Source organism: Nyctibius grandis, chromosome 10 (assembly GCF_013368605.1).
Source record: "Nyctibius grandis isolate bNycGra1 chromosome 10, bNycGra1.pri, whole genome shotgun sequence".
Taxonomy (NCBI): Eukaryota; Metazoa; Chordata; class Aves; order Nyctibiiformes; family Nyctibiidae; genus Nyctibius; species Nyctibius grandis.
Genome location: NC_090667.1, coordinates 22,243,367 through 22,271,259, shown reverse-complemented (window position 1 = coordinate 22,271,259; position 27,893 = coordinate 22,243,367). Strand labels below are relative to the sequence as shown.

Sequence of the window (27,893 nt, the reverse complement as noted above, 5' to 3'; positions counted from 1 at the left end):
TGCACCATGAGGACGGTTATTATCCCATGGATTAAGGTGCCGGAGAGTTTACATAGTCCCATCTTACTTGCCTGCAGTATTAATCTGGGAACTGGTAATCGCTTGATTAATCAACCTGAATGTCTCTTAAATGGTTGTATTTTACTTTTTTCTATTTTTCCCTGACAAATGCCGTTGCTGCTGCCTCACTCCAGATCACGTCTGCAAATAAAAAGATCCCAAAGAACAGATTTGTGCCCTGGTGTCCCCATCCTTTATTTCTGAACGCACAAAGCAGGAAAATTTCTCCAGCCGCTTCCTTCTCCCCTCGGACCTCTGAGGGCAGGCCCGTGCAGACAGCAGCTCTGCTGCGATGGGAGGCCGCAGAGGAGGCAGGGCCCTTCCTACCCACACCCTCGGTGCCCCCACGGGTGTAGCAACTTGCGTGGGACTCCCGATGGGCGTGCCGGGTCGGGCCCTCCTTCCCAGAGGAGCTGCCGGTGCCCGCGGGAAGCCGCTGGGCCCCGCAGCCGGTGCAGCGGCCTCGGCTGCCCAACATGGCGGTCGGGAGCCCGCGGTCACATGACGCGCGCGCGCGCCACCGCTCCCCCTCCTCGCCTCTCCGCTGGCTGCCGGGCGGCGCGCTGACGTCAGGGGCAGAGGGCGGGCCCCGTGACCGGAAGTTGTCGGCGGGGGGAGGCGGAAGTGAAAGCGGGGAGGCGGCCGGGCCCATAAAGCCGACCGAGGCGAGCGGGGGGTGGCAGCGAGTCTCGGGCGGGCGCCGCGGCACACGCACCAGGTGAGGCCTTGGGGGGCGCTGGGGCTGGCGCGTCGCCTCACGCCGGGGCCTGGGGTGGGGGGGTGGCGGCTCCGCCCCGGCCCCCAGAGCCGCCGGGCGGGGGGCGCCGCTCGGGGCCCCTCCCCGCGGTCGCGGCGGGGGGAGATGCCGCGGCCTCCCCCGCAGGGTTGGGGAAGGCGCTGCTGTCGCGCTCCCCGGCCAGGCTCCGCCAGTGGGGCCTGCCCCGCCGGGGAGAGGCGGTGTTTGCCTACACCCGTGGCGGGGTCAGGCGGCCGGCGCCGCCGGGTGCCGAGCTCCCTGGAGCCGTGCCGGGCCCGGCCCGTCGCTGTCCCCGGAACAATGGAGCTGGGCCGCGGGGCTCTCCCCGGGAAAGGGCTCCTCCGCGCAGCGCTGCGGGAGCGGGTTCCCCTACGCCTTTCCCGAGATGCGCGTTTCTGGAGGCCTTTGTGGGAGCCCTCTCTCCGGAGAGGTTTAAGAGGCCCGAGGTGGCACCTCCCGGGGAGGAGAATGTATTGTCTGTGACATGTGCTGCTGCTGCAGCTTCCTCTCAAAGCGTGAAGAGGCTTTGGGGCAGCTGGTGGCCGAAGGTGGCCTGAGCACTGGGCTCTGGGGAAGCGCTGGGCTGGGGTGGGGAAGCGCTGGGCTGGGTGGTCGGTGGATATGGCTTTTAAGATGTGAGCAGGCTGCCCTGGGAGCAATTAATGTGACAAAACAGGCAGCTGAAGAGACTGGCAGTTATTGCGAAAGTAGCTCTCAGCATGTGTAAAGCCTGAGTCAGTTCTCAGAAGTATTAGAGTGGATGTTAGAAGTGCTTTTGACTGTGAGTGTATAATAAGGTAAATTAAATGATAGATACATTATTAGTCTCTAGGTATATATAGACTAATAAATATGGAAATACCTAATTGTGGTACTTAAGACAACTGCACTGTCTTCCCTGTAAATAGAGGGATGATTTTAATAATAAAACAGCTGTAAAAAGGCTGTCTTAATCTGAAGTAAGGTGGGTAACCTCAGCATCAAAATGAGTATGTTTTACCCAGTAACTCCAAACCCTTTGGGTAAAAGCTGGAATTTTCAGTATTATCTCCCTGAAAGCTAAAAATACTTGTTGACAAGCAGAGCTGTTACGATATGTGTGTATGAGGTGTTTTTATATGTAAACTGAGAACACATGGCAGAACAAAGTCCTCCCAACTGTAAGCAAGCGGTTCTTTCTTTGACAATTGCCAATATGGAAGCTTTAAAGCTTCCAGTACTTGCCACTGGACAGCCAGCTCTGGCCTGTGCCTAGCACTCTGCATTTCAGTGTGGGAACTGGGGCTGGGGGAAGTGGAGAGTTCTCTTTTTAGGGAATGGTAGGTAACCATCTGTGCCGTAGCATTTGGCTGGTTATGACTTAAAAGCTTACTTGTGGCTCTGCCATGTTCACAGGCCGTGGTGGTACCAGTACTGGATGATAGAAGCTGCAGCTTTGCTGTGCTTCCAGTAGAGCCAGGCTGCTGGAGCCCATGTACCCTGTTCTCTCAGTAGCTGTATTTGAGGTTAAAGTGGGTGGAGTAATTTGAATATTCCTTGTTAAATAATCAGGGCTTCGTTGCTGTGCTTATTCAGGAAGAACAAGTATACTTGTCTCTCTTTTTTCCCCCCCTCCCCCTTGTGACTTCCAACAGCTGACTGAACACATGACTTGCCCTCCATCAAGTAATGAGTAGACCCACCATGCCTGGCCTGAGTCCTCAGAATCCAAAGCAGCTCTAATACTGTTACTTTCAAGTCCTGCCCCTTTTTTTTTTTTGTGCGATTATGTTAATACTCTGCTTCTGGTGTAGAAAAGCTGTAAGATGAGGTTAATCTGACCCCTCAATAAGGAAAACTGTTAAAATCCAATAGCAGTTTCTTGCTCTCCTAACCTGCAGTGAGAAATATAACTGATAAGATGCAAGGCGGTAGCTATGTTAAACTTTCCTCTTCCCTGTGGTGGCATGCGGTGGTCTGTGTCCTCAAATACCCTACTAATAGTTCAGCATGGCATGCTAAGACTTGTAGCTTAAAAGGCAAAGGTGTCAGGTTAAGAATTTAAATAACTGTGTTGCAGAGACTGCGCTACAGGCATCCTTGCCCTCCTACCAAAGCCCTCCTACCGAACTCTGTGCTGAGTAGCACAGACATGTTACAGCATTGATGGATCCTTAACTGAAAGTGGAAAAATGTCCGAGCTCTGCTATAGGCTCTCTTCTGAAATCGCCTAGGGAGGGTACGACTTTGCTTGGTGTACTACCCAAAATGAATGCCTGCAGGCAAGAGGGCTACCAGATTCAGTTTCTGCAGCATCTTCTTAAAGCTCCTGTTTTAAGACCCTTGTATTGGAAGGTCATGTGAATTACCTGTCAGAGCAAATCTCTGGCAAAGCTTGTCCTTGAGCAAACATGACAATTACAATCAAAACCATCTGTGCAAAACTATAAATAGCTTTGTCTCTAACATGTATGAGATTTTTGGTCTGACTTCTCTGTGAAAATGAGACTAATTTATGCAGAACTTAACATTTAGCTGTAAACAAAATTGCTTGTGCTTGATTAGGGTGCGTTTTTAAATGCTGCATTCTGAGATAGGTGTTTGGCAAGCCCTGGTTTGGGAATAAGGGCTATGGAATAGGGCACTTTTTGCATTCTCTAAAACTGGTGGATGTGTGGGCTTGCAGATACTTATGGTAGCTGTCCCTGTTACAGTATATCAATTTCTTCAGCAACTGAAGTAAACTGGGCATTTGAGAAACAAGACAGAACCCTTGCTGTCAGTGTTCTTAATGGTGTCTGGGCTTCTCCTCAGCTGTGACCTGAACTGCTATTAGGTCCATCAGGCCCTAGCAACATGGGCTTAAGGTTCCCTTGCAGAACTGTACAGTAATTTAGAGCTTGTTGCCTTGGTAGAAGGGAGTTCAGATAAGACCTTACTTAAATGCTGAACTTGGCTAGGCACTAGCATGCTTACATGCTGCTTGTCTGCCAGCGATCCTGCATCCTTCAGATGCTGAGGTACTTCATCCTTGCATGGCATTGCTTTGATAATTGCAGTTTAATTGCCTGATGAGTTGGAGTTCAGTTGGATTTCCCCCTGCAGCTTTCTAGAATGATTTCTTGTAGTTGCTGTGTAACAGTCTGCCTTCAGATGTAGTTAGGTTGTGACAGTAGATTTGTGAGGATAAAAGGGTCACTTTCTGCAGTGACACTCAAAACGTGGGCTGTGCATCTCAAAGCTGGATTAATATGGGTAATTAGTTGAATGGCAATAGTTAATAAACCATTTTCACATCTGCTTTTAGCTGCTCTATTGAAGACCCTATTTCCCTTCAAATGCACCTTGAATAAAACTTCCAAATGAGTGCCCAAGGTCAGTGACTCCACGTGTGCTGTTCAGAAATAGCAGGCAGTGAAGGGATACCCCTCTCGCACATGGTTGCTCTCTGGCTTCCCGCGTGCTCGTTGCTTTTGCGCTCTTTTCGTGGGGATGCGGTGCTCGAACCCGGTGTGCTGCTGCATTTTCTGCTCGGTGGAGATCTGCTGTGGTGATGTCATTGTTGCTGTTAGCGCTGTTCCTGCGAGACTGCTCCTCTTCTCCGGTGCCAGCAATGAGCGCTCTGTCCGTGGGGGAAGCTGTGTCAACACCGCTGTTGCTAACTCACGGTCAGTGGCGGGGAGGGAAGCAAGCTTGTCAAGGCCACTGGAGTGTGTTGATTTACAGCTGATCTCAAATAGCCTTGACTTCTCTTGCTAGGGAGCTTATTTTTGAGGCCGTGGCTGTTTTCATGGGGCAGTGAAACTTCAGGAGGAGTGCACTGCCTTTGAGATGGGATTGAAGTGTAAACTTGCGGCACAGATTCCTATTTGTATAATTTAAAGGCACTTGATGTAGCGAGTTATTTGCTTTTGCCTCTCTGACTACTTAAAATGCCAGCTCAAGGTGACTAATTGTATCTAACTGTACTTGCATGAGTTTCAAGCAGAAATTACTAAATGAAATTGAGTAGATCCTTATACTGTCAATTAAGAAAATATTTTTCTGGAGTCTGTCCTATATCACTGCATACTCTAACTTTAGTCAAACAAGCTGGACTAGTGAAGTGGTGGACAAAAGTGAAGGCAGGCAGCTGGAGCTGCCTTCAGAGGCTACCTGGCTGGAGTACCTGGACCCTGGTTGCTGTGGCTACCAGTTTATCTAATGAGTCTGTGCTGAACCCTTGATCTCTCTCCATCTGGGAAGCAGCATCGTCTTGAAAGTAACCTGCTTGGTGCTTGTCTCCCTCAAGTGGGCTGAGTCACTTGGCTACATAGCTCTTTCTTCCTCTCGGCTCCCAGACATGGATAATGATATCTGAAGTCCAAACCGGCATGGTGGTACAGTGTCTAAAGCATGAGCAGTGAGATGATTTTAAGTGAGGCATGCCTAGGCTTGATCTCTCCCACCCTTGAAGATGCGGTTTACCAGCACTGCTCTCTTAATCTCACCATGCAAGTCACTTTAGTGAGGGTTTTTTTTGTCCATAGTGGAGCTTCATCAAGAGAACAGCTGAGCTGGTGAACTGTTGATGCAGAATCTGTGCAAGAGGTACAAGGGTATGAAGTGTGAGTCTGAAACTGAGTCTCTACAATAGGAATTCCTTGTTAGGCACTGACTCAGCTGTCATGGCAAGCTACCTGTTACACTCCCATCCTGGGACTGGTACTGAAATACTTGTCCTTCCTGCTCTGCAAACTGCATTAACATAGTAACAGGTATTGAGTGTGTGTAGGATCAGGAGTTCTGCTCGCAGATCAAGGTTTAGTTCTTAGATTGCAACCTGTCCCTAGAGGAAGCCTCTTCCCTAGAAGGCTCATTACTGAGAACAAGACCTCCCAGAGTAGATATACAGGAGTAAAGTTTTTGCCATTAGTGTTGCTTTTGTACTTCTCCACAGCTGCTTGTCTGGCAGTAGGATCTCCCATTAGTATTTGTCCTGTCTGTTCTATCAAGGTCCTGGTGCTGAAGGAGACGCAATATTCACTCTCAGATCTGAATCTCAGGTATAAGCTACAAGGTCCAGCAGGCCTCCTGAGGGCCATCGTTTGACTTGAAGGCCTGAACCTTGGTCAAAGTCTCCCTTTAGTCACTTGTTCCCTGGCCAGCCTCTAGGAACGGGTGGAAGCTAGCAGCCAGGAGTAGATAAACAAGGCTTGTTTACCACTGACAAAGTCTAAGATCTGTGCTTTGCTTACCACTGCAAAGGTTATCTAACACCTCCTATTTGTGTTTCTAAAACTGAAAGCATCACAGGAATGTATGAAACTTTAGGAAGCTGTAGACAAAACTAGAGATGAATGAGTACTTTGAAAATACTGTCAGATATGGTAAAGATATAACAACTTTATTGTTTCTTAGTGGCCTGGCTAACTTGCAATATTTTGAATTGGTCAGCCTTATCTTCTGGACATGAAGATTAAAACCCAGCTGCCCTGGCACTGTGCTTGATTTATAGAAAATAATGGGAGAATCGTGTTCAGTGGGACGGCCTGACGTGAGAACTGTGCTGGGCTATTGGTATTTGTGTAGGGGTTACTGGAACTGTTGGTTGGCTTTACTGGTTGGGTGGCTGTGTACCAAAGGCTGCCAGACATGACTGTATAACCCAGGCTGTATGGGCACTATAGCCATGTTCCTGTTAGTAGTATAAGGTTTGTCTTGCTTGATTTGGCAGCTCTCCACTGAGGAGACCGTTCTGGTAGAGGCATGGCAACATGGAAGCTATACTGGTAGAGCTGAAATACTTTGCGTAGGCAAGGCCCTTAGTCGAGACACATGGCTTGTTGCCTGGTGTCTCCCAGCAGCCAGCAATGTGCTCAACTCTCCTCCCACATCCTGAGATTGTCTCCCCCAGGGCAGAATAGGGGAAGTTGAGCTTGCTCTGATAAAGGGGGAGGGGTGTTAAAGCAAGCATGCCTGGTCTTGTAGCACCTTGATCCTTGGGGAAAACCAACTGGGAACTACCTGAAATCCTGTAGGATTTACAGGGGAGCTGCTTCCTCCTGGAAGGTGGGGGCACAGCAATACTGATTCTTGAATGACAACATAACTTGAGCCTCCAAAAGAAGGGTAGCTGAAGATCTTTGGATGCTTGCTATCGGCCTGTTAGGGCTCTGTATATGTCTACCCATTCCTGGGAGAATGTTATCCTGTGGTAATAAGGGCCCTTCAGCTGATGGAGGAGCTGGTGGACTAAAACTTCATGACTGGAAACATCCAGCTTTCAGTGAAGCTTCTGGGTATGGCTTTCGCACAGAGCTGTCTTCCTATAACCTGAAGACTACCACTTCAGCAGCCCTGACTTTCTGTCTGGGAATCCTGGTCTTGTTACTGTGTGGCATTAGCTCTAAAAGGGCCTTCCTGTACTCCTGTCCTGTGCACAGCTGCAGTCTCCAAATACCTGCTGTGGAGATAATGGTGATCATCCTCAGGTTGCTGAGGAGCAAAGTGATCCATTGAGGATGGCTGTCCAACACAGCTGGCTGTGTTGCTGGGGACACTTTCTGCACTCCCTTCCCTACCTGCCTTTGGCTCAGAGTGTTTTTCGCCTGGAAGAGCCTACATACACTGCTGTAATCTTAGGCTAAACAGCAGTCTGGGCAAGGTAGTGTTCCTGTAGATGGCAAGAAATGACCTCCAGACCTTTCCCACTGCTCCTAAGCACACTGGTGGTCTGACTAAACATGCAGAGACACATCTGCCTTGGTACTGTAAGCAAATGCATTTCTGTGCTTGCTTTGCTCCTACTTTCAAACCATGTAGTCAGATCAACGTGATTATCTCCTCAAGAGAATGTGGTTGCTGTGATATCTAAACTGGTAGAGATGAGTTTCTAAGCTTTTATACCTTCCTGGATGTGGGGGTGGGGGCTAGTCAATGTAGTTGGGACTCTTCCAGGGTAGAGTCACAATTCACAATGGCAGCTTTAGAGCAAGAAACTTCTTCCGTTGCCCATCTAGTATTTAAACATTGTGCAGGCATAAAACAACTCTGATCTGGAGAAATGCCGGGAGGTGTAACAGGGCTGTGAATCAGTGAGGCTTGGACTGAATAACTTGGCTTTGAGAACTCGGGCCTTGAGCCTGACTTGATCATGTGCATCAGTGCCTCTCAGGAATGCAGTGCTCTCCAAATCTCAGCACTCGCAGCCCTAGCAGAGCCACAGCGGAGCTGAGACCTCAGGCAGGGCAGACCCCTTCTCATGTGCAAGTCCTGTGATGGCACTGCAGACATGGCTCCTACCAGTTGCATTGCTTCTGCCTTCCATGTGTCATCGGGACTCTCTGGCAAATCAGCCATTCTCTTCCAAGGAGCTCTTTGAGCACTTGCCCACAGCAGGGATGCATCCTAGAGCCTGCACCTGGGGATTGAGGGTACGTCTGAGGAAAGCTAAAACCTTATTGCCACTGAAAGGAGTGTCTTTCCCAGCACTGGCTCTGGAGCTTCCTTGATTGCAGAGAGAGCCTATTCTGCTCACACTGTTCCAAAGCTTTTGCTTTCCAGCTGGGTTTCCTACATGTTTCCCCAAGCCGCATGTTGCCCTATCATTCTCTTTCCTTTAGCACTGAGCTCTCTTAAGAGCACATTATCCAGGAACAGGATGCAACAGAGTATGTGTGTGGGCCTGGTGTCATATCTATCTGGTAGCCAGCTCACAGACCAGGTCAGTTGGCTCTTAGCACCATGTCACACCAGTTTGGTGCTCACATTGAAGCAACCAATGAACTGAACTTGAAGCCGTGTGGCTGAGCTGTAGCTGGCTGCTGCTGGCTGGTTCCTGAGCTTTACTTGGTCCTACAGCAGCTCCTCTGGTACTGAAGGCTGCAACTCAACCCTCAAAATGAGGTGGAAACTTACTGCAGGCACCTGTAGTCTAGAAGGCCAGTTCCTCTGGGATACTGAAACATGTTTTAAGATTCTGGTTTGATCTGAGCCATATCAGTGTGCTAGCAAGCATCTAAAGCTCTAGGCTGTTCTTCAAGAAGGTAAAGCTTTTGGCTTAGGACTCTTAGGTGGGGGTGGGAGTTACTGGACAGCATACCTACACCTGACAACTTGCAATATAATGTTTTACAGAAGGTATCAAAAATTAATTTGTAGCTGAGGCTCACAGCTCCCTGAACAGAGGTAATTCCTGCCTCACAGGGCTGGCTGGGAAAGGTACCAACTGGACAGAAGCCTGCTCTTCGTGAAACTGCAGTAAGTAGCAGGCAGCCTAGCTGCTCCCCCTGAGGAGGGAACGATGAGCTGTGCTTGAGCTCTTGTCTGGGTACCAGCAGGAGGGAATATGTTGGTTAGAACAGCAGCATAAAAGTGTGGGGAGGAAGGAGGTGGAAAGCAGTTTTGAGATGCTGCTGATACAGCAGCAGCTAGAGTGTACCCTTCTGTGAAGCTGTCGCAGGAATATCTTGCCAGCTGCTTTTGGTGCAGGCTTCACTTTAACTGACTGCTTCTCTGTGGTGCATCAGTGTGGCCTGAAAGGACCTCTAAAGCACCTCTGACTGTATAGACTGTAGAAGCCTGTTGCCCTACAAATCAATCAATTTACAGAGAGCAGTTCTTGCAAGTTGTCAACCCAAATGGCAAGATGTTCCTAATTTGCTTTCTAGGCACAAAGCCAGCATATGTCCCCAGTAAATGTGAGGCTTTCCTAGACAGGATCTTCCAGCCAGCTGGGGAAGCTGAGCTACTAGTAGACCTGTCATGGGAGTGGAAGAGGGTACTGTCCTGCTTGTGCAACCCTTGTCAGTGCAAGACTCAACTTGCTGTTAAAATTTCATGTGCTTCTGTAGCAGTCCTCGGTGCAAGGGTGCTAGGCACTTGTTCCACTTGTAGAGCACTCAGGTTTGGTAAGGAAAATATGCAGGTTCTGTCGCAGTCAAATCAAAGGCAGGCTTATTTCTAGCTTCTTCCTTAAAGGCAGCTTGGCACCTCTTAAGCCATGTTCATATGAAAGTAACAGCCCCTGCTGATTGTCCTCTGGCTAGCACTCAGCTTTTTCCCAGTTGAAAGGACAGGTCCTCTGCTCTGCTTGTGGGCTGTTGTCTCTCTCAGGAGAATGCACGTGAGAGGTGTTAAAGGTTGATATCTGCTGGTCTCAGGTAGGCATTCATGTTGAATTGTTCAGGCTGTCACTTGTAGCTTTGCTAACAAGGTGTCTGCTAATCCAATGTCTGTGTGACCAGGTAGCTGGAATCAAGCTGATGTTATTAAATTGTGTTGGCAAAACTTGTTAAGCTCCACCTCGAGCTCCTGCTGCAGTTGGAGATTGAGGCTTCAGTACAAAGGATGTCTGGACCACTTGGGTGCTCTGCAAGTGGGAACTGTGATCCTGGTCAACTAATGGCAATCACAGACTATCTACCTTGCATTTTCAGGGTAGCTGAACTGGAACAAGTTTGTGTGTCTGTTCAAAGCCTTAGCTAAACTTGGCTCGACAAATCATGGCAGGGTATAGTGTGACCATGGGGCAAGGGGTATGTGCCAGTCTGGTGTGCTTTATCCTAAATGTCCTGGTTTGGCTCAAACCAGGCCAAATAGTCTTAGAGAACCCAAGGTCACTGCTTACGAGTAAAGAGCCGAAGGGGGTTGTACCTGCAGGGAGTAGTGGACGGGGCAGGTGACCCAGGATTGACCAGCAAGGTATTCCATCCCATACATGTCATTCTCACTTTCCTGTTTATCACTAACCCACTGCCTCCTGGAGGTGGGGCCCAGGAGGGAGGGGCCCTCCTGTCTCCCACTGATTGGTACCAGCTTTGCCAAATCTCCAGTTAAAAGCCTGCAGGTGTGATGGCAGTGGAGCTTTTGCATTTTGCCCTCTGCCCGTGCTGGGGGGAGCTACTGCCTTTTCCCCTCTGCCTGTACTGGGGGGAGCAATTCTGCCTGAGGAGGATTTCCAAGCTCTTGATCTTGGTTTTGTACATATTTGTATATATTTGGTTATTTCTATTATTATTGTTATTATATTCTTTTTCATTATTATAGTTTATTAAAACTGTTTTAACTTTCCAACCCATAAGTCTCTCTCCCTTTTCCCTTTCCCTTTCCCTTGGCGGGGGGGGGAGAGGGTTAACAGAGAGCATCTGCCACCTGGTTAATAGCTGGCCCAGCTTTAAACCGTGACAGATTTATTGGCGCCCAACGTGGGGCTCGAGAGAAGCTCCAACAGGTTGCTCTGATAAGTTGAATCCTGGCTCTGGTGGGAGGAGACCCAGAGAGCTCAGCTGAGAGAATATCAGATTTCTTCCTTTGAGATTTACGAGGGGTTGGAAAGTTAAAACAGATAGTGAAGATGGTGATGTCATTTTTGAATGCTGTGTTATCTCATCTTTTTATGGAGTTTCTTTCACAATTGAGTATTGCAATGATGCCTTACCTGCCGTGGGCACTGTGTTATTGCTTGCTTCTTATGAATGTTTACATGCAGTTTAGCAGTGGGCGCTGGTCGAAATGTATTGTTTTGGTATGGGGTTTGATACTGATTTATGCTGTGATAAACTGGGCAGTTAATATTCCGATCTCTTATCTCTATGACACAATGATGGGCAGCTTTAATCGCGAATCAGTAGCAGCAACTTCATCTGCACGCTCCAGGCGCCCTTTAGCTGATTCTGTTAATGATTACACTTCCAGTTTTACTTTGGGAAATAGTACCTTCTCCTTTTCTGCCAAGCTGATTCCACTAGATTTTGCGAAATTAGGATGGTGCTGTCTAGGTGGCATGTTTTTATTTTTGGTTGTCCTGAATGTGTTTCTGATGTGGGATAAGATTAAATATCGGTGCAGGGACAGTTGTAGGTGTTATGCAGCCACCTCAGATCCTACAGTGTGTACTGCTGCTACAGCCACTCAACCCACTGAAACCTTGGCAGCCTGTACCACAGCTGCTACACCCCCCAAGATGGCCACTGCAGCTACTCAGACTCTCAGCACTCCCACGACAGCCACTGCATCTACTCAGACCCCAGCATCTATCGAATCTGTACCAATTGCTCCTGTAACCAGGAAGAAATACCAAAAGAAATCAGCTCGTGAAGAGAAGGATGATGACTCAGAGCCTTCTAAGACAGAGCCATCATATGACCCAGGTGAGGGCCCTTCTCAGGCAGAGTTAGGGCCCGACACAGATGGGGGTTCCCTTGATTGTCCTTTTAAAGCAGACCCATCACAGAAGAAAGGCCCTTCTAAAGCAGAACTATCACAAGAGGACTCGGACGTAGAGATAACCTACCACTCCTTATCCCTGAAGGACCTGAGAAATATAAGGAAAGACTTCAGCCGTTATGACAGTGAACCTATTATTACCTGGTTGCTCCGATGCTGGGATAATGGGGCAGACAGCATGCAATTGGATGGCAGAGAAGCCAGACAGTTGGGATCCCTGTCCAGAGATGGTGGTATTGATAAAGCGCTCGCAAGAAAGTCAAACACTGTCAGTCTCTGGAGGCGACTCTTGTCAGCTGTAAAGAGCAGGTATCCCTATAAAGATGATGTTATGAGCCACCTAAGCAAATGGACCACTATAGAAAAAGGTATTAACTACCTTAGAGAACTGGCTGTGCAAGAGATCATTTATAGACACCCACGGGACATTGTAGATCCTGTAGATCCTGATGAAGTGGAATGCAACCGATCCATGTTCCGGAAGGTTGTGAAGAATGCTCCACCGACATATACCCATACATTGTCAATATTAGTATGGGGAGAAGATGCTATGGCACGATCTAGTGTGGGCGAAATGGCTAACTGTATGCGACAGTATGAAGATAGTATTTCTTCCCCACTGCAGGCACGCATCTCGGCTGTGGAAAAACTGACTAAGGAGAACAAGGACTCATTTAAACAACTGTCAGACAAACTGTCCATGATCGAGAATAAACTTGACTCTCTACCTACACAGGCGCGCGTTGCAGCTGTTAAGAGAAAACGTTCTCCTACAGGACCAGCTCAAAGGAAAAGGAACACATCACGAGGTATCCTGTGGTTTGCCCTGCGTGGTTATGGGGAGGACATGAGCAGATGGCATGGACAACCTACCAGTACCCTACAGGCACGAGTACGTGAGTTGCAAGCTAAAAGAAATACCAGAGAGAATTTTTCTAGGAGGATGGCTGCTCCAGTTACCAGTGAGCAGGACCCCAGTCAGGGGAGATGGGCCTCAAATCACTTTTTCCCAAGTGTGAATAGGAGAAATGAAGGTCCAGTCCCTGTGAGCAGCATGAATCCATTTCTTAATTAGGGGGGCCCTGCCTCCAGCCAGGTGGAGGAGAGGGACAACCGGATTTATTGGACTGTGTGGATTCGATGGCCTGGCACATTAAAACCACAAAGGTATCGAGCCCTGGTAGACACTGGTGCACAGTGCACCCTAATGCCATCGGATCATAAAGGGGCAGAATCTATCAGCATTTCAGGAGTAACAGGAGGATCTCAAGTGTTATCTGTATTGGAGGCCGAAGTGAGCCTAACTAAAAATGAATGGAAAAAGCACCCCATTGTGACTGGCCCAGATGCTCCGTGCATCCTTGGCATAGACTACCTCAAGAGAGGGTATTTTAAGGACCCAAAAGGGTACAGATGGGCCTTTGGTATAGCAGCTGTAGAGACTGAGGACATTAAACAGCTGTCTACCTTGCCTGGCCTCTCAGAAGATCCTTCTGTTGTGGGGTTGCTGAAGGTTGAAGAACAACAGGTGCCAATTGCTACTACCACGGTGCACCGACGACAATATCGCACCAATCGAGACTCCCTGATCCCCATTCATAAACTGATTAGACAATTAGAAAATCAAGGAGTGATTACCAAGACTCGCTCACCCTTTAATAGTCCTATATGGCCAGTGCGAAAGTCTGATGGAGAATGGAGATTAACTGTGGACTATCGTGGCCTAAATGAAGTTACGCCACCGCTGAGTGCTGCTGTGCCAGACATGCTAGAACTTCAATACGAACTGGAGTCAAAGGCAGCCAAGTGGTACGCCACCATAGACATTGCTAATGCCTTTTTCTCTATTCCTTTGGCACCAAAGTGCAGGCCACAGTTTGCTTTTACCTGGAGAGGTATCCAGTACACCTGGAATCGACTGCCCCAGGGGTGGAAACACAGTCCTACTATTTGCCATGGACTGATCCAGACTGCACTAGAAAAGGGTGGAGCTCCAGAACATTTGCAATACATTGATGACATCATTGTGTGGGGTGATACAGCAGCAGAAGTTTTTGACAAAGGGGAGAAAATAATCCAAATTCTTCTGAAAGCTGGTTTTGCCATAAAAAGGGGCAAGGTCAAGGGACCTGCCCGGGAGATCCAGTTTTTAGGGATTAAATGGCAAGATGGGCGTCGCCAGATCCCGATAGAGGTGATCAACAAAATAACAGCAATGTCCGCACCAACTAACAAAAAGGAAACACAAGCCTTCTTAGGTGTTGTGGGTTTCTGGAGAATGCATATTCCAGATTACAGCCAGATTGTACGCCCTCTTTATCAAGTGACCAGAAAGAAGAATGATTTTCAGTGGGGCCCTGAACAACGACAGGCTTTTGAACAGATTAAACAAGAGATTGTGCATGCAGTAGCCCTTGGACCAGTCCGTACGGGACAAGATGTTAAAAATGTGCTCTACACCGCAGCTGGGGACAATGGTCCTACCTGGAGCCTCTGGCAGAAAGTGCCAGGGGAGACTCGAGGTCGACCCCTAGGATTTTGGAGTCGAGGATACAAGGGCTCCGAGGCCAATTACACTCCAACTGAAAAAGAGATACTGGCAGCATATGAAGGAGTTAGAGCTGCTTCAGAGGTAATTGGTACTGAAGCACAACTTCTCCTAGCACCTCGACTACCAGTACTAGGCTGGATGTTCAAGGGTAAGGTTCCCACTACCCATCATGCAACTGATGCGACGTGGAGTAAATGGATTGCATTAATTACGCAGAGGGCTCGAATAGGAAACCCTAATCGCCCAGGAATCTTAGAAGTAATCATGGACTGGCCAGAAGGCAAAGACTTCGGAATGCCACCAGAAAAGGAGGTGACACGTGCTGAAGAAGCCCCACCATATAATGAACTACCAGAGGATGAGAAGCAGTATGCGCTGTTCACCGATGGATCCTGCCGTCTTGTAGGAAAGCATCGGAAGTGGAAAGCTGCTGTATGGAGTCCTATACGACGAGTCACAGAAGCCACAGAAGGACAAGGTGAATCAAGTCAATTTGCAGAAGTAAAAGCCATCCAGCTGGCTTTAGACATTGCTAAACGAGAAAAGTGGCCAAGGCTGTATCTTTATACTGACTCATGGATGGTGGCAAATGCCTTGTGGGGGTGGTTAAAGCAGTGGAAGCAAAGCAACTGGCAGCGCAAAGGGAAACCTATTTGGGCTGCTAAATTGTGGCAAGATATTGCTGCTCGGCTAGAGAAACTAGTCGTGAAGGCACGTCATGTAGATGCTCACGTACCTAAAAGTCGGGCAACTGAGGAACATCGAAACAACCAACAAGCGGATCAAGTTGCTAAAGTGTTCCAAATAGATTTGGACTGGGAACACAAAGGTGAACTATTTTTAGCTCGGTGGGCTCATGACACTTCAGGTCATCAAGGGAGAGATGCAACATACAGATGGGCTCGTGACCGAGGGGTGGACTTAACCATGGACTCTATTGCACAGGTTATCCATGATTGTGAAACATGCGCCGCAATTAAGCAAGCCAAACGGTTAAAACCTTTGTGGTATGGGGGACGGTGGTTGAAATATAAATATGGGGAGGCCTGGCAAATTGACTATATCACACTCCCTCAAACCCGCCAGGGTAAACGCTATGTGCTTACCATGGTGGAGGCGACCACCGGATGGTTGGAAACATACTCTGTGCCCCATGCCACTGCCCGGAACACTATTCTGGGCCTCGAAAAGCAAATCTTGTGGCGACATGGCACGCCAGAGAGAATTGAAACAGCCCAGCGGTTCCTTCGGTGTCTCACAGCTATCGTGCGAGCCCCGTCAGGGGTTCGATACCCCGGGCACTTCTGGCCCATTCTAATAAATCTGTCACGGTTTAAAGCTGGGCCAGCTATTAACCAGGTGGCAGATGCTCTCTGTTAACCCTCTCCCCCCCCCGCCAAGGGAAAGGGAAAGGGAAAAGGGAGAGAGACTTATGGGTTGGAAAGTTAAAACAGTTTTAATAAACTATAATAATGAAAAAGAATATAATAACAATAATAATAGAAATAACCAAATATATACAAATATGTACCAAACCAAGATCAAGAGCTTGGAAATCCTCCTCAGGCAGAATTGCTCCCCCCAGTACAGGCAGAGGGGAAAAGGCAGTAGCTCCCCCCAGCACGGGCAGAGGGCAAAATGCAAAAGCTCCACTGCCATCACACCTGCAGGCTTTTAACTGGAGATTTGGCAAAGCTGGTACCAATCAGTGGGAGACAGGAGGGCCCCTCCCTCCTGGGCCCCACCTCCAGGAGGCAGTGGGTTAGTGATAAACAGGAAAGTGAGAATGACATGTATGGGATGGAATACCTTGCTGGTCAATCCTGGGTCACCTGCCCCGTCCACTACTCCCTGCAGGTACAACCCCCTTCGGCTCTTTACTCGTAAGCAGTGACCTTGGGTTCTCTAAGACTATTTGGCCTGGTTTGAGCCAAACCAGGACACTATAAGAACAGGATAAACATCCAGTGAGCAACTCATTGCAGTGGCTGAAGGTCTAAGCATACATAACCCCCTGAGCTGCCAAACATGCTAGGGAACGTGCTACTTCTGGGAAGGAACTGGTTCAATCTGACTGAGCTATTCCTGAATCATTCTTCCAGCTTCAGTTTCCTTGAAGAAATGCAGAACCATTGGAGGGGGGGGGAAATAAAAATAGCTTTTTGATGTAGTACAGAGACTTAATGCTTTGCAGCCTCCCCCATGTGAGAGAACAGTGAGCAGAGGTGTGCTTGTGTCGGAAACGCACTCAGCTGCTGCATTTCAGGACATTTTTCATGCATTTCAGGACAGAAGGTTCTTCCAGTGTTTATGTGTCTTCTGCTCAGTCTGATCATTGTGGTGAGCCCACTGCAGTGCGTGGCATCCCCTAATGGAGTACTGCTCTATCCACTTTGGCTTTCTCATGGTTGGGTGTTTTTGCTAAAGGTCCTGTGATATAGTGGAGAAGTGAATGCTCTGCTTGTCAGCCACAGCATCCAGAACAGACCTGCAGTGCTTCAGGTTCAAATGTGCCTTTTTGTGGAACACCTACTTACTCTTGCCCTGCCTGCTGGGACAGGGGATCAGAACTAGGTATTCATAAGTGCCACAGTGAGTTTAGCTCTGCCTGATGCTTGCTCACCTACCGCTTTGCACCTTGTTGGTGTAGTGTTAAATATCCCTGGCAAAGGACAGAAGGTGAGAGGTGCAGGCCAAGTCTTGCTTCAGTGTTCAGCTGGTTTCTAGTGGAAGGTGCAGATGGCAGGCTGGTAGATGGAGGAGCAGAGAACTCCTGGTCAGGTGTCCCAGTTCTTCTAGCCTCTGCATAGACATGCTTTGGTTCTTGGTTAGGATTGTGACTTGAACTGTTCAACAGCAAAACTGCAACAGTAAGGACTGCTCCAGCAGCTTGTCAGCAGGTTCAAAGCTGGTATGGGTATGCTGTTGCTTAGGGAGCTGTTGCCTTCCATGGAGGTGAGATTCCCCCTCAAGGCTAGCTACTTTCATACTAGAACTGTCCATGAGCAACTTAACAGGGTGTTCCTATCGCAAGGCCTCCTTCTGTTAAAGGATAGCTCATCTAAGACCTGGTAGGCCATCAATGCAAGCTCCTACTGCTCTTTGCTTGTACCAACCTAATTAATATTAAAATGCCTGCATTGTGGCTTGATACATGTGAACATCTCTAAGGAATCCTTAACCATCCGTTTCTGCTTTGTGTTAAAGCAGCTGTCTTAATATAGCAAGTGAAAGGACAGTTGTACTCTGAAGCAACAAGGAAAGCCTAATTAGGTTTGGCATAGGCTTTATTTGCTCTTGCATCTGAGGAGCTATAGCACTATGGAGCTTCATAGGACAGTTTTTGACCATTCCTTTCAGATCAGTGAAGCCAGTAACACTTGCAGGTCAGATGTGAGGGGTTCTTCCTTGCTGCTCTAGCAGGCCAGGACCAGCCTTACAGAGGTAATAACACTACTGTGGGAGAGAGCATGCTATACCAGGCTTCATCTCATGAGGGTCAACACGCTGTTAGTGGCTGGTTTGCTTAGAGGGATAGGCATTAAAAATTGAGTGGAAGGACTCCTCTCCTGTATTAGAGGCAGCTGTGTCATTCCTTTGGCACCAGTTAAGCCAGGAGGAGGAATGATGCTGACTGGTCTCCTGACTGACAAGGAGTTTCTGATGGCTCCTGAGCAGGGCTAGCTGGCTGTGCTGGTAGGCTGTGTTCTGAGCAGTCATGCAGGTGACCTCTCTCCAAGAGCCTTCACAGAGTGTAAAACAGAACTGATGTCTTGGATCAAATCTTAACAAACAGGTTTTTCTTCATGGTATTGCTGGAAAAGGAAGCGTTTGTTCAGAAAGGCTCCTGGGACTGGATGTGAGCCCTGTGTGAGCTTGCACACTGCCATCTTAAGGGCTTATGTGACTCTTACAGGATGCTGCTCTAGAGCAATTATATCCAATATCATAAAGCAAGACAAGCTGCATATATAGTACAAAATAGTCTTAGACTTGGATACCACTGGCTCAGTACTATCACAGTTTTGATCTCGACTCAAGCTGAGCTTGCCCTTTGCAAGAGCATGGGGGAACCCTGCACTGCCTACCTCTCAGCTTAGCTCAGTAATGTAATGTTTCTTGCAGGTGTGACTGGAGAAACTCCTCATGTGCACTAACTGCTTCTTCAGATATTCAGACCAGCTTAATCTGTGGGCTAAAGCTATATTCTTCTTGGTGCCCCTTAGCTGATTTTGTACTAGCAAGGCTCACCAGAAATGAGATCTGTATAGCTCAGAGCATGCATGTGGGCCCCATTTTTGGGACACAAGGCAGTAATAAGCCTAGTTGATGCCATGTGATGTGAGAAATAGCCTGTGTTAACAGGAGAATAATCCTAAATTGCCTCTGACTTCAGGCAAGCAAATCTTTGAGTACTGAACGTGGCCCAGGGTGGGTTGGTTGCACCTTGTTCTACTGACATAGCAAATGGCATGCTGTAAACAGGATCGACTGTAGTAGTTCTGAGCTTACTTGAACTGCAATGTATGGAAACATCCTTTGCCATGAAGATGTATTTGCTGTTGGATTAGTATGAGCTGAAGTCACCAAAATCCTTTGCATGGTGTTGAGACTGTAGTAAGGCTTCACTTACAGGACTTTCAGAGAGCACTAGTGTCTTTCACTACCAGTACCTGAGCTTGTTGAAAACACTGTGGCTGAAAGCAAACATTGGAGGAGTCATGGTATCCTGTCCTTGGAGTAGCTTGACCGTTTGGGTGGCTTCATAAGAAACATTGGTTAAGATAATGGGGGTGTCTTCAATCCATCTAGATTGAAGACCTCATTAGGACCAGTCAGACCTCTGTTTAGCACAAATAGCTGCTCTAAAGCTGGAGCTGCTGTTGGAGACCTGCTCAGCCACACAGAACATGGTAAGGATAAGGGAAATACCAAAGGTGGTGCTGTAGACTGCAACTTGATGCTACTTAAACTTAGAGGGGTTTCCTTCTATAGGAAGGCTCCATGAGATCAAACACTGGTACTTCCTTCAAGACCTGGAGATGTGGTCTCCTCTCTAAAGGCAAGGTCTCTTTTTGTACTGGGCAAGGAGTAACTCTGAAGTGTTGGTCTGTTTATACCTGTAATGAGAAGATTAATAAGAGGGCTTGGCCCATTAACTGACTGGGCTTCAAAGCAGCATTGATCAAGCCTGGTATCACAAAATCAAAGAATGGTTTGGGTTGGAAGAGACCTTAAAGATCATCTAGTTCCAACCCCCCTGCTATGGGCAGGGACACCTTCCACTAGACCAGGTTCCTCAAAGCCTCATCCAACCTGGCCTTGAACACTGCCAGGGAGGGGGCAGCCACAACTTCTCTGGGCAACCTATTCCAGTGTTTCACCAGCCTCACAGTAAAGAATTTCTTCCCAATATCTGATATAAATCTAACCTCTTTCAGTTTAAAACTGTTACCCCTCATCCTGTCACTATATGCCCTTGTAAAAAGTCCCTCTCCAGCTTTCTTGTAGGCCCCCTTCAGGTATTGGAAGGCTGCTAGAAGGTCTCCTTGGAGCCTTCTCTTCTCCAGGCTGAACAACCCAAACTCTTTCAGCCTGTCTCCATAGGAGAGGTGCTCCAGTCCTCTGATCATCTTTGTGGCCCTCCTCTGGACTTGCTCCAACAGCTCCCTGTCCTTCTTATGTTGGAGGCCCCAGAGCTGGACGCAGTGGGGTCTCACAAGAGCAGAGCAGAGGGGGAGAATCAACTCCCTTGACCTGCTGGCCGCACTTCTTTTGATGCAGCCCAGGATACGGTTGGCTTTCTGGGCTGCAAGTGCACATTGCCAGCTCATGTTGAGCTTCTCATCAACCAACACCCTCAAGTCCTTCTCCTCAGGGCTGCTCTCAATCCATTCTCCACCCAGGCTGTATTTGTGCTTGGGATTGCCCCGACCCACATGCAGGACCCTGCACTTCTGGGCAGTGTCCACTGCTGTCCCCTGGCAGGACTGGAGTCTTCACTGTCTCATGGCCCAAACCAAATACCAAGCTGAGGCAGCTCCTTCTGTGCTACGGCTCATATCCGTTGCATCACCTGGGATGGAAGCTGAGTGTCTCACCTGACTGGTGTTCATGAGGCAGGAATAGCCCTTCTCACTGATGGCGTAGCCTGTCAGCTATGAGGAGAAGGCAGTGTCAGCTCTGACTCAGACTTCCTTCCCATGTCTGCAGGTGACTGCTCAGCTGAGCTACTTCCAAGGTAATGGGACTTGACAGAGCAGTTCCCCTCCCTTCATAGCGGGATGTCAGGCTGTGTTGAACTTGGGTGCTAAGCATCCAGTGTGACTTAGTGTTGTAATTTAAGGCTCTGCAAATCCCTCCCTGAGCATGAGAACTAATGCCAGCTTGTCCAAAGCTGCTTCAAATACCAGGAAGCGGTGAGCTGCAGCAGCTAGTGGCAAGCGATACTGAAGGCACTCAGAGAAAACAGAAGCAGAACATGCTGGGTTCTGGCACAGTCACTTCAGGGTGAGTTGTTTTCCTCTGTCCCGAGGAAAACGGGTGACTCTCACACTGAACCTGAACCTACACAGATGTTTTCCATGATAGTTCAGTGTACACAGCTGTCTTAAGCTGTATCAAAGCTCTGCTCACTTGCTTCTTGCCCCATCTGGGCTGATTGTGCTGCAGAAGTCTCTGGCTTGACTAGCACAAGTGTCACTTGTGCTATGTGCTTTGAAAACAGGAGGTGCAGTCTGCTTGAAGGAGCTTATATGGTCTGTTCTCCCCATGGCTATAGAGGAGACAAGCTTGGCAAGAGCAGAAGCTGGACTAAATGTTGGGGTTGTTGACAACTTTCAGCTGGCTCTATCTTGGCCAGTATAGCTGGGCTGCCAGTTGGATCATTGAGCAATGCAGTTCAGCATAGACAGCCTTGGAAAGGAGAGATGTTTATGCTTGGAGAAACTGTCCTGTGCAGGCTCTCTGGCATCTGTAGGATAGCTACTTAAGGACAGCATGAGCTCTGTGGGTGGCTCGTCATTGCCGTTCACTCGACAGCCTCTGGCTGTTATCTTCTCAACAGTATTTCCCATCTAGATGTATCACTAGATGCATGAGGTGGTTGCAGTCCAACAAGGTGTAGCTGCAAGTGCACCACTACCTATGGCTGCCACAGGAGGGCTTCTCCAGCATTCACTGATGGCAGAGTCTAAAAGGCTGCACATCTTGGAATGCTCAAAGCTTGAGATGGTTAAGACCTTTTGCAACTGGACTCTGCATCTAGCAAGAGGCTCCTACAGCTTGTAGCGCGTTACCTCCTGTAGTAGTGGGATGAAGCAGGTTGCAGTTATCTAGCAGCTTAGGCTGGTGCATGTCACAGGAAATGCATAGGACTGAGCTGCTCAGAAGATGCATATATCCATCTTGTTGTAGAAGCAAAGCCCTCCTTAGCTGTGAAACACAGGAATAGCTCCTAAAGAGCAGGAGTTGTGTGGTGAAGTGAATGTGGTATAGCAGAATGGGAATTTTAGGGTAACCAAATCACCATATAAGGGCTTGATACGTGAAGCCTGCTGTCAAGTGTCTTTGAACTCAAGTAGCACAACTATGACCATCTTCTGGCTTCTCTTGCTGTACAGAACCTGCAGGGCTCCTCAGGGAAAGCCGAGGAGTCCTTGTGTTGTGGGCCAGGTCATTACCAAACCAGGGTCTCTGATCTGATCAAGCCTGAGCACCTCAGAATGGTTTGTCCCATCCCCTCCCCAGAGGTGGGGAGAAGGGCCTCATGGTAGGAAGGGCACGCTCAACCACTAATAGCAAGGCTTCATACTTGCTCTCACTGTGCCAAAGCCCATCAAGAAGTGTATTCAGGCCTGCTGCAGCTGATGTACTTCTAGCTTCTTCACTAATTGGAAGGAGACCTGGGAGCAAGTAAGAGTGTGGATCTCTGGAGCTCAGCTGTCACTCTTGCTAATTGGATGGACCATTAGTAGCCCATTTAGAGCCACCTGCCTCTAAAGAGGACTGGAGTCATGGTGGATGCAACTGAACAAACAACTCATTGTCTAACAGAGCAATAGACTGAATGTTGTGAGGTTTGTCACTATAGCCTTACTTGTCCTTCCCGTGAAGGTGAGGTGGCAGTAGTTCGCTGCACATGCTCTCAGCAAAGCTGTGGGGTCTGGTGACAGTTTACCTTGTAATTCAGCTGTTCGGCTGGCCTGTGTGGTTGTGTTGCGACCGCTTCAACCACAGCATGTCCTTGGGACTCAACGCTTTCACAAAGCACAGTTGCTGGAGAGAGCTGTCACTTCTCCAAGATTAACCTGAAAGGTGGAGGAAGCCCTTTTTTTTTTTTTCCTTTCTACTGGGAAACTACTGAACAGCATAAAAAAGCTTGAGCGTGGTATTGGGCACATCTCTGCTTACAACTCAGTAGCATGTGTAAGAATTAGCCTGTTTTGGGAGCTGATAGGCACTCGCTCACTCCAGTCATGCTAAGGGAGGTGGCCTAGGCTAGTATAGCCACAAAATGGCCTGGAAATAGGGTCCAAAATGGACTTGGTACTGTAAGGACAAGTGCTTGGCTCATCTACCTGTTGGTATTAAATTGCCACTACAGATCTGACATGGCCCTGCCTATGAAATGGGCAAACACCTGGTTAGTGCTCAAGTGTAGCCTTGAATTGAAGGAGTCTGGTTTCAGGAGTGCTGGGCCCTGCCCTTCGCTGGTTCCTTGCTGGGGGTCAGCTTTCTCAGACTCCAAACTTGCTGCTCTCTGCCTTGAGGAATGACATGCTAATGGTGTCTGATGGGATTGTTCCTCTTCCTTTCTAGTGTAAAAGATGACTTCTAGGAAGAAAGTGTTACTGAAAGTCATCATCCTTGGAGACTCTGGGTAAGTGGAGGAGCCTTTAAGCTGCCAATCTGCATCTGGCTGGGGCAGTGCTCTTGGCTAGTGGGAGCCTGGATGTGCTTTAAGAGACCAGCAGTGCTGGGAGGAGAGATTTTAGAGCCCCAGATAGCTGTGTTACCTTACAGCTTTAAGAATTCTTCACCACCCTCTGTCCTGAATGTGTCCCCACAGTTTAATATCTTGAAGTCCTGTCACAATATTAAACAGGGGAAATGCACTGGGCAAACCACTCCTTAGCAGAACTGGATAGCCTTTCTGCAGGGAGGATGTGTGGTGTTGAAATGAGCATTTCACTAAAACTAAAAAAAAAAAAAAAAAAAAGTAATAAAACCTCCCAAACTGCTAGCAAGCAATCTTAGGTGACTTCTTGGAACTCTGCCTCTGTCAGAGTTTTTGTTTATACTGAGCCATCTCCTGAGCTGCTGTCTGATCTGGCTGGAGCCTGCCCCTTGGAGCGAAAGGCTTTGCTCTGTGCTGTTGAGCAAGGAGCCTGCTCTGCTGTTAGAGGTTACTTGCTGAGCAGGCTGCAACCTGACTCCCCTGACCTAAGGCTTATTTATACCACTGTGCCCAGCAAGCTGTTGATCAGGGAGTGTTTCTCAGCCACAGAGAGGGCATGTGAGCCTCTAAGCTGTCTCTCTGGGGAGGATCTCTGTCTCTGGGTGCCTAGCAGATGTGTATGTGAGCTGTTGTCAGCTGAGGTTGTCTGTTCCTCCACCTCCTCCCTCTGCAGAGGCTGAAGATGACTGTTTCTGATGGGTTTCTCTGGGGCACTTCATCTTCTTCCAAAGTTGCCCTCATGATCATAATGTGATGCATACGCTTTACCAAGGATCAGATTACTGATGGGGAAACAAGGTTTCTCAAGATTGTAATCCTTCGTATCCTTAGGTAGCTAATGCTCTTACTCGGCACGTTGCCTCAGCATGTATTGCTGTAAAAGCCCCTTCTTGCAGAGGTGGGTGCCTTTTCCCTGGTTGAAAGGCCAGGAGGCTATGGTGGAAGGTGAAGGGTGCTGGGATGTTCTGTTCAGGGTGGTTAACTGTTTCTACAACAGTGTTTGAATTAACTTAGTTGTTTTTGTCTTTCTGTACAGGGTGGGAAAGACATCGCTCATGAACCAGTATGTGAACAAAAAATTCAGTAACCAGTACAAGGCTACGATAGGCGCAGACTTCCTGACAAAAGAGGTCATGGTGGATGACAGGCTAGTGACAATGCAGGTAAGGAGTGACTCTGCTCCCTGCTGCAAGGGGTGCCTGGCTGCCTAGACCACACTGCTATTGGAAGTGTGGAAGTATCTGCTCCAGTGTAGTCCAGTGGTGCAGGGTCAGCGTACTGGGTGTGAATCTTACTTGCACTGAACTGTTCTTGGCCACAGGTGCTGCTGGGCTTCTCTACAAATCTGCACATGGGCTGAACAAGGGAGGGCAAAGATCAGTTTGGGCTCAGCTAAGAACAGCTTTGCCAGGCTCAGTTTAAAAATTAGCATTTGGTACTGTCAGTAAATTATATCTTGTTAGAAAGATGCAGTTCCCTAGTGTTTAGCAAGTGGAAAAGGCTGGGAAAGGACTCCTTAGTCAGGTCAACTACTTGTGCTGCCCTGAGTCCTGTGGGTATAGCATTAACCTGCCAGTCTGCTTATGTCTCTGGTATCTGGAGCTTTCATCTCTCCATGGTGAGACTGACTGCAAGGCAGCAAGAGCCCTGTTGCAGCCATCAGAGGAGTGTTTGGACTGTGCTGGTACCCAAGTGCACCTAAGCAACGCAGGCAGGTCACCTGCTGACCCTAATACCTAAGTCCTGCTTGCCCAGAACAAGGATATGTCTCTTGCTGAGGCTGAACACAAAAAGGGTTAACTGTCTTTAGAAAGGTGTTTCTGTCTCTTCATACTTGGTGCCTACAGAAATTCTGAAGCACTCAGGTGCTCTTCTCTGGCTAGCTGGGGGCTGTAGGTGCCTGGTGGGGGGTTTTGAAATGAATGCCCTAATTGTGGACTGACTATGTCAGAGCAGAGCTGGCTTATCTGCCCTGTCTTTTGCTCCAGATATGGGATACAGCAGGACAAGAACGATTTCAGTCTCTGGGAGTTGCCTTCTACAGGGGAGCAGACTGCTGTGTGCTGGTGTTTGATGTCACAGCCCCTAACACATTCAAAACCCTAGACAGCTGGAGGGACGAATTCCTCATTCAGGCCAGTCCAAGGGATCCTGAGAACTTTCCTTTTGTTGTGCTGGGAAACAAGATTGACCTAGAAAACAGACAAGTGAGTACTGGGACTTAACAAGCCTTCTCTTAGGAAATTGCTGGAGTGGGAGACTGTGTAGGAACATGGGAGGGTTATCTGAGAAACAGGAGTGGGAGGTGCCTGAGGGTGGCTCAGCTGTTGTGTGCCACTAGGGAAGAGTTTCTCCTGCCTGGAGAGGTCAGACCCCTGCACACAGCATGCTCCTGCCCACTGGTGGAAGGATTGCAGCAGCTTCCTGGGTAGATGGAAGGAGAGGAGCCGATTCTTTTCCTCTAGAATTACTGAGAAACTCATACAGGAGCAAGTCCCTGCTCTGCAGTTTCCTGAGCAGTCCATGCTCTGTGGCCTCATCTTCCGTAGGCGTGGTGCTCCTTGCCCTGGGGCTGAGTGTGTCTGGTGGTGGGCAGCAGTCTCCTGTGCTCTGTGTTAAGGCTGTATTTTTGATGAGGTCAGCATTGCTGTCTTAGCTCAGGTTGGGTATGAGGGGTCTCTGGCCTTGCCCTGGAAATAAGACCCTCTTCCTGCATAGCTGAAGGTGGTGATGATGCTTTCTGTCCACCCAGGTTACCACAAAACGGGCACAAGCCTGGTGCTACAGTAAAAACAACATCCCCTACTTTGAAACCAGTGCCAAGGAGGCCATTAATGTGGAACAAGCTTTCCAGACGATTGCACGAAATGCACTTAAACAGGTAGGGAGGGGGCTGGTGGGTGCCCTGTGCTGGTGCTGCCAAGCTCAGCTGCTGCAGGCAGCATTGGGCTCTCTACAGCTTTCCCCAGCTGAGAATGGCTCCATGCACGCTAGGAGCTGTCTGTAGATCTGCAGCACTAACTCCTCCCTTCTCTCCCACTAGGAAACCGAAGTGGAGCTTTACAATGAATTCCCTGAACCCATCAAACTAGACAAGAATGACCGAGTGAAGGCTTCTGCGGAGAGCTGCAGCTGCTGAGGGGAGAGGGAGGGGTTGAGCACAGTCCTTCACAAACAAATATCACACTTAGGCCTTCAAACACACAGCCCCTCTTCTGTGTTTAAAATGAAATTTAAAAGAAATTTCCATCTCCAGCTGCCAAAATCCACCCATCTCCCATGAGCATCTGTGAGTCCCGCACTTCAGAGCTCACGTCCCTGCACCATCCACATCTCACTTCATGGTAACAGACCTTTCTCTTAGTTTAAAATGGAAACTCTGATGTATGTTTGGAACTGAATCTAATTCCAGGTGTCCAATGGAGAGAAACTGTTTACAGGTAATCTGTGTAACAAGTTACATACATTTTTAACTGTCTCGTGTTTTCCCCCGTGAAGGCTGCAACTGGAAAGGCTGATTACCTGTAGTTCATTGCAAGCTCAGCACTCAGTCCAACTAGGTTGAGTTTTGTATGTATCTCTGTTAATGCTTGTTACTTTTAACTAATCAGATCTTTTTACAGTATCCATGTATTATGTAATGCTTCTTTAGGAAAAATCTTATAGTACATGTTAATATATGCAACCAATTAAAAAATGTATAAATTAGTGTAAAATTCCTGAATTACATGTTCAAGTACTGAAACACAGATTGTGTAGAAAGTGAGGAGGACACTTGTGACCTGCAGCGTGCTAGCAACACAAAGTCCAGATAGAGGCAGTATTCTGTACAGTAGAGATGAACTATGTAAGCCTTCTTGTTTTGAGGCCAAAAAGGCTTCATCTTCTGGAAAATCTGTCTGGCTTCCTTGTATCTAAATTCTCAATTTGCATAACAGCATTGATATGCACACTGGATTATTGGATTTAAAATTAAATACAGCTATGAAATGACCTCATTTGTTCACCTCCCCTACTGCTTAACTCCTAACATCCTGGAGCGAGTGTGAGGAGGAGCCAGAGCTGAGGTGTCCCAGTGGCTCTTTGTACTGTGGAAGGAGCTCCTCTCCCACCGGGGCTGTGGTAGCTGTTTCTCGATGAATGACCTGGACTATGAATCTTCCCTCTCTTCTTACTGCTAATCTGGATTTTTGGTATGGAAAAACTTGGCAATCTCGTCCCTTTCCTCTCTTCCTTTCTTCCTGGTATTTGTTCTTGCGTTTGTAGCTTGCTTAAATGGAGCCCTTCTACCTGTTTTCCAGAGGTCTACATTCTAGTACGTAGGCTGAGCTCTTCTGTAAAGAGACAAACATGATGCCAATAAACTTAACAAGAACAAA

At 48.3% G+C, this 27,893-nt stretch overlaps 1 protein-coding gene across 2 annotated transcripts; it reads left to right on the top strand.

Moving 5' to 3' along the window:
* Window positions 1-679: 679 nt before the first annotated feature.
* On the top strand, window positions 680-27,893 carry RAB7A (RAB7A, member RAS oncogene family). Of its 2 annotated transcripts, XM_068408719.1 has the most exons (6): window positions 680-778; window positions 23,376-23,436; window positions 24,551-24,677; window positions 25,503-25,721; window positions 26,267-26,395; window positions 26,558-27,893. In XM_068408719.1, exons 2-6 carry the CDS (start codon window positions 23,384-23,386, stop codon window positions 26,651-26,653), a joined length of 624 nt encoding a protein of 207 aa, XP_068264820.1. In that variant the 5' UTR covers window positions 680-778; window positions 23,376-23,383; the 3' UTR covers window positions 26,654-27,893. The 2 variants fall into 2 exon arrangements, with proteins under 2 accessions (XP_068264820.1, XP_068264821.1); XM_068408720.1 differs by lacking the exons at window positions 680-778; window positions 23,376-23,436 and adding an exon at window positions 24,346-24,412.

Bases quoted from the DNA above. Each gene is read 5' to 3' on its own strand.
- RAB7A (XM_068408719.1), top strand. From the start codon at position 23,384: ATGACTTCTAGGAAGAAAGTGTTACTGAAAGTCATCATCCTTGGAGAC. The intron at 23,437-24,550 runs GTAAGTGGAGGA...CTTTCTGTACAG, and splicing joins ATCATCCTTGGAGACTCTGG to GGTGGGAAAGACATCGCTCA. The intron at 26,396-26,557 runs GTAGGGAGGGGG...CTCTCCCACTAG, and splicing joins CACGAAATGCACTTAAACAG to GAAACCGAAGTGGAGCTTTA.